Raw genomic sequence first — 15,386 nt, forward strand, 5'->3', positions numbered from 1 at the left:
AAAAAGTTTATAGTCACGCAAACTGATCTTAGCAAACATACAGATGCAGTAAAGTTAAACATTGTAATTCACTGTGAAGTTGTTGTCAAATTTCACATAAGGGAAATGTGTGATTTTCTCTCCTTTGTTATAAAATGAGCTTGATTGTCTCTGAGAGGAATGTGCTGTGGGTACAGCGCTACAGTTACTGCTGGAAAAAGCAACCATGAATTATTAAAGACATCAGGAAACGTAAAGGGAACATCATAAAAACATCACGAGACATATGAATATACGTAAAACCAGATAAACCTGTATGAAAAAACAAGACAAGCATAAAGTAAGAAAAATTTAGTGCTTAAAGTCCAAGTATGTGCTGTTCCTTGAATAATTTAACACTGCTGTTCAGCAGCATAATGGAGGCTGGAACATATGATACCTTTTGAACTTTGAACCTTGAGTATGCTTCCTCATGTCAAATGTTTGAATCCTGAGACGAGAGGATGTTACAAGTAAAGTACCTGCTTAGGCAGGCTCTGTATGGACTTGTATTTTTTCATTTCTGAAAATTCATTTGCAGCCATGCTTTTTTAGTGCATTGTTAGATTACTAAACCATGCTGTAATTTCATATTGAATAAGCTTTCTATGATTGCCCTGTAAAACCGTAACACTATTACTCACTCCATACCAGAGGTGTGGACTCGAGTCACATGACTTGGACTCGAGTCAGACTCGAGTCATTAATTTTATGACTTTAGACTTGACTTGAAAAAATGTTGTAAGACTTGTGACTTGACTTGGACTTTTACACCAATGACTTGGGACTTGAATTGGACTTGAACCGGTTTACTTGAAAAGACTTGATATTTCACCCCAAATATAAAATTTAACATGCATATTATATAGAGATTGAAAATGTGACGTCATTCACGGGTAGAACCGCAAAGGATTCTGGGAACTCGTGGCAAGCGGTACTAGCGCACGCAGGCTTTCAATTAAAATCAGTTAAACAGCGATAAAAAGAAACACAAAAATGTCAAGAAGCTGTTGTATTATTAACTGCAATAGCCGGTCGCATGACAGCCACGGGAAGCCGACGGGTAAAGAGATCGGTTGTTATCGGATTACGTCGTTGAAGAGAAATTGTTCGAGCCATGTTTCCGAAGTAACAAAGACGCGACGGGTGGTCTGGATTGCAGCCATTCAAAGATCAAATATAACGTCCCAGAACACTCCAGCTCACAGGTTAGTCTGCTCCAAGCATTTACACGAAGGTCAGTGTTTTTTAGTAGTTAATACGTCATTTTCATAACATAATTAGTGATATAGGTTACAAGCAAGTCTGGCGCTGAACAGAAATTGTCGCGCTATGCTCCTTTATTTATTGTGCATAAATAGTGAATTGTCCTGACACAATATTGCGTTTCGCTTCTGTTATTATGGTACATTGACAAAAACATATACTTTTATTCACAGGATAAAACAGGTTTTTTGTATCACTAATTGCCCAGTGCGATTACAGACTGCGGTAAAGTGAGCCGTCATTTGTGAGCCGCGGTCAAGCCAGCCGCCTCCTATCCGCGCGGTGATTACAGCATACAATATTGTTGTCACTGCTACATTTCTGTAACGCTACCAGAAATTATTTCCACTACTAATTAATTACCGTTGAGCTCAAAGGTCCTATTAATAAACGGTTAACGAATGTGTATTTATGACGACAATTTGTGAGACCGGTAAACTTATGATACGTACGATGGTCTTTCGTTCTACACGGTGCATTTCAAGGTCCTGCACCCATCCGTCGGTAAACTGTACCTGGGCTTGTTGCAGTGACCGGAAGTTACTAAACTTCATGAGTGTATGCACTCACACCAAGAACCGTATAATTATAAATATGCATATAAATATGCTACGATGAGATAGCTGACTTCATCTAACTAGCAAATGTTGTCCAGGCTACGTTGGTGATACAGTTTTTTTTAATGTGTATGATATTTTTGTCATGCGATTTTAAAGCCGGTCCTACAACCGCATCCAAGAATAACATGCAGCTTATCTCAGAACTGTCGGTGAAAATTATTCTTGGAGCTAAGTTTAATTGAGCTGCATTTTAAAGAGGTGCAATTTCACAATTTGTGTATATTTTCTAAGTTCACTATTTTGTCATGTGTTGAGAAAAACACAGATTTTAAAATTACATGGTCTAATATTTACATTTAGCATAACTGCAACATTATTTTTTCGTTTTTTTTTTTTTTAAAGACTCGAAAGGACTTGAAATTCAAAGTTTCAGACTTGTGACTTGACTCGGACTTTTACACCAGTGACTTGAGACTCGACTCTGACTTGCCTGACATTACTTGAGACTTGACTTGAGACTTACTTGAGACTTGCAAAACAATGACTTGGTCCCACCTCTGCTCCATACAGTCTTGGAAAGGAATTATCACTGGGTGTTTCCCAACTTAGTTTGTCAATGAGGAGACCTATTGTTTATACGTAGGCCGTCTTGGCTTGTAAATTCACTGCTCTGCACATTATATTACCATCCAACCTTTAATTATATTTTACTGTGCAACTGTTTTTGAGCCACCTGTCATTTCTTTATATTTTGCTTCCAGGAAGCCAGACTTTTCTTGCAATGTTTTAAAGTGTTCTTGAGCAATATTTCTCCAGGCCTTCTGAAGTTTTCTTTGGACATTGGCTGCTTTTTCACTCTTTTTCAGTCCTGACCAATTCCAGAGGAATGTGTTTTGTTTGTTAAACCACTTAACACTGACCTATGAATCATGCATGCATATAAAAGGCACTTAACTCAAGGGATGGACCAGTGTTGTGTCTACACAGGCAAAGACAGACAAAGAATCAATTTTAAATTTAATCTTTAGGCACTTTGTTAATAGCATCCTCTCATAAAAATCAACAAGGTGATTCCCAGAGCTATTAGCTGGAAACGTGGCATATTGCTCCATGTTCTTAAAAAGTGTAAGGAAACTGGACAAGTGGGGGACAGAAAAGGAAGAAGAAGGAGTTTTATGAGAAATTGTTTTAATGGAAGGCTGGCTGTCTAGAAAAAATTATCCAAGAAAAGAAACAGAGGAAAGGCTGAGGAATGCCAAATTACACAAAAACAGGTCTTACTGAGTGATGAATCCAAATTTTGTCCAAATCCTAGTTGAGCCTGCGTTTCAGTCGATAGTGTTGTCTTGTCAAAATTTATGGAATTATGACCACAAAAAAGAATCATCAAATTTTGATCCGCAATGCAGCACCATGTGGAAAGCATCGCATGGGCAACAGTTTCATTTTCCAGCACGACAATGATCCCCAACACAGTGTCAGCGCTGTAAAAGCGTACCTGGATAGAAAAACCACACGGTGCAAAACTAGCAGTCGTGGATTGGCCTCCTCAGAGCTCGGACCTCAACGTTATTGAAGCAGTGTGGGATCATCTTGACAGAGAAAAGACCAAAAGGCAGCCAACATCCAAAGAAGAGCTTTCAATTTCCTTCAGGAAGCCTCAAGAACTCTTCCAACAGACTACTTAAAGAAATTACAAGGAAGCTAGAAGTTCAGACTGTGTTGAAGATTAAAGGAAGATTAAATATTGACTTTCTAGCTTGTCTGAATTGTACTATTTTTTCCCTTTTTGCACATTCCTTTAAATCATTAAATCAAATTAGTCTTTTACTTACAAACAATTATTCATTTTTATTAAGTTAATGCTAGGCCCATTTAATTATTATTTATTTGTTTTGCTTTTCAGTGTTTGTACCAACATTTGGTCACAGTGAAACCCAACAACAATAATGCTTCTGCAATAATCAGCACCAAATTTACTCTGACAGTACAAGTGGAATCACAAACCAGGAATGCAACCTTTTGCAGGTAACAAGTTAAACATTTGTTCAAGATGGTACTTAAAACAAATTAGATGCAAGTTGTCTCTCGTTTGCTTGTTTGCCTGTGAAAGTGCATTGCTCTTGTTTTAAGATATAATATAGTGTGGTGACATGATTGCATCAGCAGCCTGTGAAATTATTTACAGGGTTGGAGGAGTAACCCTGACCCATTTTCTGGACCTGAGTTATGCCCTCCCTTAAACCACCTCACAGTGTATTGATCACAGGCTGTTTTGGGGTTAATAAGACCTGACATTCCAATATTGATGAAAAGGGCTCATTAAAGCTTGAAAGCCACATGTCCTGGGGAAGAATCAGCTGGGATGTTAAACAGTTAGGACAGATCTAATATGTATAAACACCCAGAACATCCCACACAGGAGGGCAAAGCTTTCTATTTTGGGGCCACCTCTAAGAGATGGTGCACCATGAAAAGCCTTTGTGCTTTTTATGTCCTTTCAAAGGGCTGGGTCTTCTTAAATCAATGCTGAGGTCTCTAACCAGCCTGTGTTGCTATTGATTTACTTTTCCCAGTTTGAAAAAAACACTCCAAGTGATAGCTAGTATGTCATCCCAACAGTGGATCAATATGAGCGAGTCTTGCACAGGGATGTTTTTTTTTGGGGCCTGAAACTGGAGACGGTGAGAAGACAGGGGCATGCACTTTAAGCCTTCAGACACTAGGTGGTGCTCCTGAGCTTTATAGTTGTGCTACTGCAGCAGGAGAGCAGCAATGTGCTTTTAAAGAAAACAGTTTAACCGGGCATCAAATAGGAGCTTTTAAGACTTTGTGACTATTTCACTGTTTTTCCATGCAGATGGAGTCAAACGTATGAGGAAGGTGGTCACTACTCTATTTGGATTTACACCCTAGATGCAAATAATGGCAGCTGCACTCACATTGTGGATAGAAGACCAAATAATGCCTATCTGCGTAAGTACGCAGCACTACTGAAAAATACATGAGGACAAATTTCCATGTTTTGAATCCCTGACCGACACTGCTGGGATTCAGCTGTGAGGGCGCAGTGACAGCAAAGGTACCTGTCTGCAAACTCCAGCCAAGCCTTTGATCCCATTAATTGAGTCAGCAAAGAGGAGAATCACTGCTTTTGTCCACATCCACTGAGCAGCAGTTCTCATCCATCTCTTGGGACATGATGTGTATTGATCAGATCAGACTCGCTTTCTTGAAAAGGGATAAAAGAAAAGCTTTTCTGCTTGTTTTGAAGGCCTGCTTCTGGCTCGTAGAGCATTGTGGGTAATACATTAGGGAGTGTGGAAGGATTAGGGCGTAATGGGATTTTGAAAGCGCCTCTCTCCATAATGCACACACTACTTAACAATATTGCAGATTATGTTGTAGATCAGACTTTTAAGGCCAAGTAGCCATTATCTGTTATGGTCAGTGTGACTGCACCTCTCACAGTATGATGATCTTCCATTAGCTCCACAGACCGGTGATTATACAAACTCCCCATAGGAATTGTTCACCTTAAGTAACGGTCTGGTCAGCAGCTCAAGAAAGGTATGAGGTGCTCTGCTAGGGAATTTTAAAAGTTTACTTCAGTGTCTGAGATTGATTGGCCACAGAGCAGCATGAGATCATTTCTTTAAGCATATGTTTCTGTGAAGCTGCTATCAAATGCACCCTTTAATCGTGTTAGTAGTGTATTCTGTATCACACCACAGACCACAAGTCACCTGCAGAGCCCTTAATTCTTACAAGGAAATCTACAGGATCGACTCCTATTAAGTCTTTGTTCGACTTTTATACATCAATGAACTCAAATTAATTCAGTTGTTTCAGTGTCTACCATTCATTTTCTATTTATACCAACGGTTACTGATGGAGCGAGCATGTCTGTGGCTGAGCTCTAATGTGGTTCATGCGCTGAGAGCTTTGTGGTGTTTTTATGAATGGACACCAGAGATGCCATGACTTTTCCGAGGAGATTAAGTGACCGCTCTTTGTTCAGAGTGGATGTCCTTGTGTGGATTCAGCTCGGCTTAAAATGGCATCTTTTTGTTTGTTCTTCCACTGCGTGTACTCTGCTCTCCTGTGCTTTGACGAAAGAAGACCATGTGGAGATTTCATAAAGCCTAGGTAGTTTTATAATCAGTACTACAGGTGTAAAATATCTCCCTTTGTTTGCAAATCGGTGGCTTTCAGAGCTCTATTCCTTTTTTGGGGGGGGCAAACAAAATCCATCTTCGCTACAGTGTTTGTGCCCTCTTGCACTGTAAACCTCAAGTTGACCCTGCTCCTATCTGTGCTGCCCTCCGGCAGTCTGGCAAAGTCATTGTTTTCTCATCCTTGTTCCAGCACAGCCTTACATTTTCATTTTCACATGCCTGCAGGGTTAGATTACCCGCAGTGATTACTCCTCGGCGGCTCAACCAAGACTTTTTCATTAGGTTCTTGTTTGTCACTTGAGGGATCCCCTTTGACATTGGTTGACTGAAAGACAGCCACAGGGGAGCCCACAGGCTAGTATAGCAGACAGTTTGGACTGGCAGTCATCCCCTTTATCCCCACTCAGATCCTGGTCTGATAGAGATGTAGTGTATAAAGTTTCTGACATGGACAGAGAATGGTACAGAATGATTTCCTTTTACTTATTTTTCCAGCTATTTTGGTGGCAGCACTCCTGCTGGCTGTAATCGCTCTGTTATTCGTTGTGATACCCTACATCTGCAGGTACATGTGTGTTTTTTACATCATCTGCAAGAATCCTGCACTGATTGCTTTTCCATCAGAACCGGGCAGCCTAAAGTTTTTCTTTTTCCAGGAGGCGTTGTACATCAAAATTTATAAAGACTATTTGCTGCCAAGGCCCACAGCATTCAGAAGAGAATGTAAGTTAAATGCTGCTTCTAATAAATATATTACATTAGATTTTTTTTTATGTCAGATGAGATTATATTTTGATTAAATAAGTCATAAACAGCTCAAAGTATGTCCATTATGAGTTTAAATTAAAAAGCAAATTATTTTTTAAATATACAGTAAATCTTTGCTACTGTTCTTGAAATACAAAATATAAAGTAACTACACAATCTCTTTCATGTAGAAACCTTTTTCTGGTAATCAAATATTGTTTGATCCAGCAGTTAAACTGCACCATTATCATTGGCCGGCTATGCAGCCCGAGATGCATTCTAAAATTGCTCTGAGGCTCCAGTCATCAAGCCGTTTGGGAGACACTAATGGAGTGATTGATATAAATGTTAGCAGAGCCAGTTACACAGCAGACTTACATAGAAAACGATACAGTGTTGTATCCGTCCAATCATCGGGCTTCATGGTAAGAGCTGCCATGTATTTTCAGTGAACATGAATAGCTCCTCTCATTCTTTCAAGCAAAATGTCTCTGGCTTCCATATGTTGTCTGGATGGCACGCAAATCCATCACGACATATTAGCGCGGGTGTCTTCCTGCTCTGGCTCTTTAAAATGCTGCATGGAGGCCAGCACGCCAGGCTAATCCAACTGAGAGGGCAACAGGCCAGAGTCATCGAAATGTTGCCTTTCACACAGTGAGAGGGGGGGGAAGACGCGGGGCGGAGAGAATTTTGAGGAGTTGTGAATGAGGAAGCAGTGAACCTTTGACTTTATCAGTATTTTTAAACAAGTTTGCTACCTGTTGCTACCTACAAATAAAAAGCCAAATGTGTTGCCATTTTATGTACAGTGTGCAAAAGTCTCCACTTAGTTCTTTATATTTTGCTTCCAAGGAGCCAGACGTTTTTGCAATGTTTTAAAAGTGCTCTTGAGCAAAAGTTATCCAGGTTTTTTCAACCTGTCACAAAAACACATGACATAAAATAGAATTTTTACACTGACGAGGTAAATTCCCAAACAGCTTTTAGCTGGAAACATGGCACATCTTGGCACGGTCTGCAGGATGTCCCTAAAAATGTAAAGAAACTGGAAAAAAGAAGAAGTCACAGGCCTGAAAGGCTACATACATAAACTGTCATGTTCTTAAGAAAATTCTTAAGAAAGTGAAACAAGGAGAAAATACTGCGGTAGGACATCAAGTCTTATGGAAAGATGAATCCATGGTTTTTATTTATTTTTTATATATTTGGAGGAGTTCAGCAGAGATGATTATCTATAACCATCTGTAAAACAAGGTGGAGGTTGTGTCATGTTTTGAGGTTGCATTTCAGTCGGTGATGTTGAGGATCTTGTAAAAACTGATGCAAGTATCAATGTAGAAAATGAATTTTCAGCATGATGGTGACCGTACCAAATACTGACTTTAAAGCTTGTTAGGAATAGTGCAGTTTATCCCTCATGTATTGTATTTCCATGTATTTTATCACAGGTCAACAAAACTCTGCCCCCGTTTTCCCATTTCCCAAGTAAAATCTAAAGAAATGAGCCCACTTTACATTAACTGGCCAGCAAGCAAAGACAGACAGCAGCACCTAGTTAATAAAGCAGAGCATTAAGCTGCTTAAGAATAACTCAGAGTGTTGTGCTTCATGTTTTTGGAACATTTGTGTTATCAAACTTTATGATTTGTTAGATGTCAAAAGTGTTTCTTCTTCTTCCTTTATTGATTTTTTTTTGCTGATTAGAAAACTATCTAGATATGAAAAATATGTAAGTTTGATTTGGGGTTTAAATATCTGCTTAAGCGACCTTAACCCTAAAAGTGCAACAATGAATGGAGCTTAAAGCACTGGTAATTGTCAAATCCCCTTAAGTAACCCACACTGGTGTTTTATCCCAGTGAGTGTTGACATTATTTTGTCTCCCTGCTGTTTTTTCTCCAGGAAGAATCACATGCTAGTGAAACTGCACACGGTGCTGTTAAAGCTAAACCAACACGTCTGCTCTCCCTGGATACTTTCCGAGGGTATGTTCACCTTCAACAGTCATTCGTGTTTATCGCTCTATCACCACATGGAGCTCGTTCACATGTTAATTCTTTTTAGAGAAGTTTGAGGCATCATAAAGATCTACAGGCCTGACATAATGAATAATTACAGGGGTCACAGTCTGGCCACATGCTCCTTCAAGCTTTTGTTATCAGGCGGTATAGCTTTGGGCATGGTTTCTGATAGCAGTGTGTGTTGGGTTTGGAACAGTGTGTTTCTGTTGGACAGGAGTGATGCATGTGATTGAATCTGGGCTCCCTGCTCGCCTTAATTGTGGCCTAGGGCTAGACACAAAGCACGCCTCTCTGGAAACAGGATGCTGGTGTGGCTTTGACCTCCCCCTCGCCAAATAATTGATGTAATAATACAGTCAACATATCAGCACACATCCACCCAGCAATAGATCTCCTGCCAAACTGAAGAGCGAGAGGAAATCCAGCAGCACACAGGCAGCATCCAGCAGACAATTGGCATCTTCTCCATCTGTGGCTTCCTTTTGGACGAGGAGCCAGCTGAAAATCACCGAGCATATGTGGCGGGCTGAAAATACAACATGCTGTTATTTAGTTTGGGAGCTCAAGCGCTTGAGTGCATTTTCAGAATCTGTATGAGTTCAGGGGGAGGATACATTTCAGTTTTATTTCCCTTCATTTCCACTTCCTGCCTCAGTCCTCCTCAATCTCGTTAGCTGAAATGTCACTCCGGGGTTACAGGTGCGTACGTCCTGAATGGTAATACCGGAAACGCTCCTACCTGGCGTCACACTTAATCAAACTGTGACTCAGCTCTAAAGATTAACGCTGTGTGCGCCTCCTCAGACCCATGACTTATGATCCCTACCCCTGGATAAGTAACAGCTTTCTACAGAGAACAGACACATCAGTCATCTGCCATAAATGCTGAGACATTTCTGAAGCCAAACAGCTTTTCTTCCCAGCTGAAAGGTTTTTCTGATCATTGCTCGGGCTCTCCTGACATGATATACAGAGAACTGTGGCGTATGGTCGCACGTTAATTTTTCTAAAAGGATTTGGATTTTAATCTTGTGCCACATTGCTAAAAGCCTTTCACCAGTTTCGTCACCGTTGAAAATCGCACTGTCAGTAGTTAGCAGCAGCATACAACTGACGGAACAACTATTACAGCAAAACCAAGAACTGTGAGCCGCATTTAACAGCAGGTGGCTGACTCATTCTGTGCCTTATTTTGACTGAGATCCAAGTTTTCCTACATATTGGGTTTCAGATACGCTCTGATGTTTGGCCACAAAAAAATAGAACCTTGGCTTTTCAACTGTAGTTGTAATTTATTATGACTAGATTGGGTGTCCGTGTACTTGATATGGCCAGTACAGTGGGTAACTCAACACTGTGCAGGGATAGACTGCAGCTATCCATTAGCAATGGGGGGAAAGTACTAAGCTGATACTCTAATTGGTAATGCATGTACAATGATTCAAATCAAAGACGTCCATAAGTGTCTATCAGTGAGTCATAACTGGCTGTCAGTGCTGCAACAGACAGGTCTCTCTGTAATCTGTTAGCTATAAATCATTCCTGCTCATTCCCAGAAAGGAATTAAGTCTATTACTAAAGTGGCAAATGTTCACTGCAGAGCTTCAAAGGCATATTAACAACCTAAACTTGATTAGGAACCAAAAAAAAAAAAAGAAAATGCCTGCTGTGTCAACCTGCACCTTATTAACTTTGATCCAACAGAAAACAAAGAGTTCCTTAGTGTACATTATGTTAATTGAGCACTCATCATAATTAGCAGCCTGTATTGTCACAGATGTGTGGCATATGTAAAGTGATGGGGGTCTCATTTCCAATCGGACAGCGGGGAATTTTAATTATAAGTATGGCCAATAATCTGGGATATTACTGCAATTTTCACAGGGTCTCATCTGGCTGGCGATTTAACCTTTGTCTTTGTTGCCATGACAACTAATGGATGCGTTCATCAAAATTTACACGATAGCTTGTGTGCGTGTGTGTGTGTGTGCATGTGCGTGTGTGTGTGTGTGTGTGTGTGTGTGTGTGAGAGAGAGAGAGAGAGGAAAAGAACATGGACACATGCAGCAGGGTTTACTCTGCTTTAATAGCCCTTTTGAGATGATAGTGACCGATTAAAATCTTGTATCAGCAGGTTGGGGCTAAAAGAGCAGTAATGGCTTCAGTGCAGCTCTTAATTGAATCTAGGCAGAAAAACAAGAGGAGGCAGAGGTAGATACAGTGCACCTTATCAGGCAGGCTGTTTCTTAAAGGTTGTCGTAATGTTGTTACGACCCCCCCCCCTTTATGATTTTATTACTCTTTTTGATTACGCACGAAAACATAAATTCACGTATTACAGATGGTGAAAAGATTCAGCCTGGCCCAGATCATTGCATTACCGTGCAAGTTTGTGTTGTGTAGTGGCCCACCGCCCATTTTCTGGCATGCAACGCAAACACCTTTTTCCCTCCAGTGTATGATTCAGTGAAGCACTCCATCACGTGCGCTGTGTTTCAGCAGACTCGGCCAGTGCTAAAGTATAAAGTGTATCATATATTAGATGCAAAGTCTTTAGTCAGCACTCCTGCTTGAGGAGATCCAGAGGACAAGCGTTCATTTCCTGAGTGATTCATAATGCTTAGATTGCATTACCTTGCATTTGGAGGGAGACTGAATAAAAGCCCCTCTTGTGTTCTCTTTAACTTTAATTCAGAAGTTAATTTTTAATTATAATCAAGGATTGCACTTGAATAATATATTTTTATTGACAGTTTTTCAGCCTCACTAACACATTTTCTTCATTTGTTCTTTCCTGGATATCGACTTGTATTGTCTTTATAGGTTTTCCCTGACTGTGATGGTGTTTGTGAACTATGGTGGTGGAGGCTACTGGTTCTTTCAGCACGCACCTTGGAACGGTTAAGTACATGATGCACGTGAATTGACATAAGGGAAAACTAAATCAGTTGCTTGTACCCTACAGCCCGCACCTTACTCCCTGCACACAACGATGATGCAGCAATCGCCTGATCTTCAGCGGCGAAATCCTCCCCATAGTGTTAGCAGAGTTTTCTGACGCGTTGTCACTAATTATGATGAATGTAGTTAAGAAAAACACAGGGTGTCATTTCTCATACAAGCAAAATCAACACCATGATCCATAGATGTTTATTCTTGTTAATGATCAGGGAGGAGAGGAGGAGGATTTAAATGACAGCTGGAAGAAGATGAGGGAGGAGGAAGGAATGAGTAACACTCCAATGTTATGATAGCCAGTATTGAGGTACTCTTAAGCAAGGCATCTTGGTTGAAGTAGAGATTTTGGTTGAAAAAGTATTTAAAACAAGAAAAAGTAAATATTCTTATAAACTTTCTTTTTTTTGTTTTAATTTCAGTTTCAATTTTTTCTCGAAAATTCCTGTAATTGTTTATGGGTGTTCACAATTTTAACTTTGTAATAGCTTTTTTTGCCACATGTACAGAGGTGCATTGATTTCAGAGCTGGATTGATTAATCTTCGCCTGGCTGCAGGACTGCTGCTGTCACAGGAGTGTAAATATTTATTAATCACGCCTCTTCAAAATGGAAAGTTAATGACAGAAGCAGCGCTTTAAGGACGGAGCATTGTTTTTAATTCATCTTGTTGTCTTTGTGTGTATGGAAGGGCAAGAACTGTAAACTCTCTGATGAGATCAAGTGTGTGTTGGTCTGTTGGTATTAATTGATTTTATGCTTCTGAAATTGTTGCAGGTCTAACTGTGGCGGATCTTGTCATGCCATGGTAGGTTTGGCACAAGGGGCCTGACCTATTTAACGTCTTTTACTACTTTTCTTGTTTGTACAGTTCATATGTGGGTTTGAATGGCATAATCCTGTTATGTCTTCCAGGTTTGTGTTTGTAATTGGGACCTCAGTGGTTTTGGCTTTCAGTTCCATGCAGAGGAGAGGAGTTAGCCGCCTGCAGCTGCTACGAAAAATCACCTGGAGAACAGTCGTCCTCTTGCTGCTCGGCTTCTGCTTTCTCAACTACTCTCCCAAAGACGGACCACGTAGGTGCACATTGTGTATTCTGATTCTCAGTCAAACTAAATCCTCATATGTGTGTATCTATCGATCTATCGATCGATATGTACTTTTTCAGGTCAGTTACACTACGCAGACTCCAGCTCATGTAGTAATATGTTTGCATACAGCAAAGCAAGTTTATTAGCACAGGTGGGGACAAGGATTTCTGTGTGGTAATACACCCGCTCATGTGCAAGCTTGAAGGCAAAGTGCATTTCCTGTAAATTGAGCAACATCAAATACTTTTGACACAGATGTCGTAACTAGATATTTCATTCGTCACTGCAACCAGTAGCTGCTGAATTCATTTTTTTAGGTGAAACTGAAATGATGAGTTTAGCTTTTCAAATGTGATAGCTACTTTTTTTTTTTACAGTCAAGTAAATTTCTTTGTTTGTTGGTCTGCGACAGAGATGTTAAGTGGGTTGATCTCCTGATTTGAGATAAAAGCCAAACTTCATGGCTGGGTCAGGGTTAAAGGAGAGGAATAATGCTGAAAATCCCCCATCCACCTGGGATGCAAAGGGCGCCCTTCACACATTAGCTATCTGTGGTGCTAATGGACTTTCCTGGGTGGATGTCTGCTTAACTGGGTTAACAAAAATATTGTTGTTGTGTGTGCAGTCTCAAAATCCAGCACCAGGGGACGTTTAACAGAGGCAGATAGAGCAAAAACAACCGCTGTGGTAATGGACAATTACAAACAGATAGTGTTACAGCCGTCAGCTCCACGCAGCTGCTGTAGACTCTGCTGCTGGAGCTGGTCACAACAGCACACTGACTTTTACCATAAACTGCAGCTTTGCCCTCTGTCTCCAAGGACGTCCTCTGCAGCTCAGTCGCAGAGCTTGATCTAATAAGAGAATGGAGTCACATTAACTCAATATGTTAAATGCTTTTCAATGTCAGAAGAGAGAAAAGGAGGTATTAACCTTTGACATCAAATAGGAGTAATTTCAAAAACCCTACCGTGGTTAGATGTCCCAAAAAGTGGTCAAAGCAGATTCATATTAAAAACCTTGAAATGTTGTTACTTTATTCTCGAAATAAATACAAACTTACTATACAAAATATGATTTGGATGAGATGCGTGAGGCGTGAGAGTTGATTCATTCAAACCCCTGCCACCGAGTTGCCTTAAGAGGACGTTCGAACACAAAAAACCAGTCGTTTTGAAAAGTTCTGGCTGCCCTACTTTTTTAGTGGCTTTTTCAGTTTTGCTGACTACCAACATATTATAATATTGTCTATCTATCACTGAAAGTGCTCATAGATTGGAAGCAGACAGCTTCAGTTAAATAGTATTGAACGTCAAAAAAGGTGTCCGTTACACACAAACACAAAGAAAATGCATAAATGTGGGAGAAAAACTGTGTTACAGTCTGCTGCAGCTTACTTTCAAACTCTTGTGTAAATGGATTCAACTTAAAATGATAATTCTTATTAAACATGAAATTTTCCCATTTTGCTCTTTTCTGCTATTTGATTCTTAATTATTTATTCTAATACTGTGCAAAAGATTTGAACCATCCTAGATTTCTTTATATTTTCTTCCAGGGTGCCAGACTGTCATGTTAATGTTACCACTGAGCCACTAAAGGCTGATAGTGTATTGTCATCAATACAATTGACTGCTTTTTCACTCATTTTCAGTCTAGTCCTTGTGCCTAACCATTTCCAGGGATGCTTGTTTGTTACGCTCTTTAACAAACAATTAAAGAACCGAATCTTTAATCTTTGTTACTTTGTTCTGTAACTTGTCACAGAAACACATAATTTCTTCCCATTTGTGTGAGGAGAGCGCTGCGACGGTGACTGTTAGCAGCCTTCTGTTAAACACGGTGGAGGCTCAGTCATGGTTTGGGCCTGCATTTCAGCCAGTGCTGTTGGGTATCTTAGCAAAATTGATAACATTACGAATGCAGGAAAGTACCATCAGATTTTGATCCACAATGCAGTATCATCTGGAAAATATCTGGTTAACAACAGCTTCATTTTTTCAGCATGGAAATGATGACAAACACAACTCAGCACAATCAGCAAAATGATACCTGGATAGAAAAACGCAGTGAAACACAATTAGTCAAGGATAGGTCTCCATAGAGCCCAGACCTCAACGTGACTGAAGCGGTGTGGGATCATCTTTACAGAGAACAGAACAAAAGGCAGCCAACATCCAAAGAAAAGCTTTAACTGTCCTTCAAGAAACCTGGAGAACTACTCCTGAAAACTATCTGAAGAAAGCTTTCCTAAGACAGTTCAGGCTGTGTAGAAAAAATATATTGACTTTCGATCTCGTCAAAATTGTCACATCAAACTCTATTTTTGCCTTATATGTATAGAGGAATGAACAATGGCTCAATACTTTTGCACATTCCTGTAGGACGTGATAATTTTATCAGGCGACAGACACAGTCAATTATCTCTGCAGGGGTGTGTAACATATATCTTTAACTAAAGTGTCATTAGTAAGAGCTTCCCCTTTTCCTGCGAAAGAAAAGATTTCCGCCTCTTATTTGATTTGTCCGGATCAATGATTGGGATCA

The 15,386-nt window shown here is 40.1% G+C and overlaps 1 protein-coding gene across 3 annotated transcripts in view; it reads left to right on the forward strand.

Moving 5' to 3' along the window:
• The window catches only part of LOC309720927 (heparan-alpha-glucosaminide N-acetyltransferase), a 28,149-nt gene that overhangs the window by 3,269 nt on the left and 9,494 nt on the right, over window positions 1-15,386 (forward strand). For all 3 annotated transcript variants that reach the window (XM_082558167.1, XM_082558168.1, XM_082558166.1), the window contains 8 exons: window positions 3,751-3,872; window positions 4,705-4,820; window positions 6,518-6,587; window positions 6,679-6,745; window positions 8,675-8,757; window positions 11,617-11,693; window positions 12,526-12,556; window positions 12,664-12,824. In XM_082558167.1, coding sequence (XP_082414293.1) covers window positions 3,751-3,872; window positions 4,705-4,820; window positions 6,518-6,587; window positions 6,679-6,745; window positions 8,675-8,757; window positions 11,617-11,693; window positions 12,526-12,556; window positions 12,664-12,824 — 727 coding nt within the window. The remainder of the gene's footprint in view (window positions 1-3,750; window positions 3,873-4,704; window positions 4,821-6,517; window positions 6,588-6,678; window positions 6,746-8,674; window positions 8,758-11,616; window positions 11,694-12,525; window positions 12,557-12,663; window positions 12,825-15,386) is intronic.

Source organism: Aulonocara stuartgranti, assembly GCF_965226115.1.
Source record: "Aulonocara stuartgranti genome assembly, chromosome: 13".
Lineage (NCBI taxonomy): Eukaryota > Metazoa > Chordata > Actinopteri > Cichliformes > Cichlidae > Aulonocara > Aulonocara stuartgranti.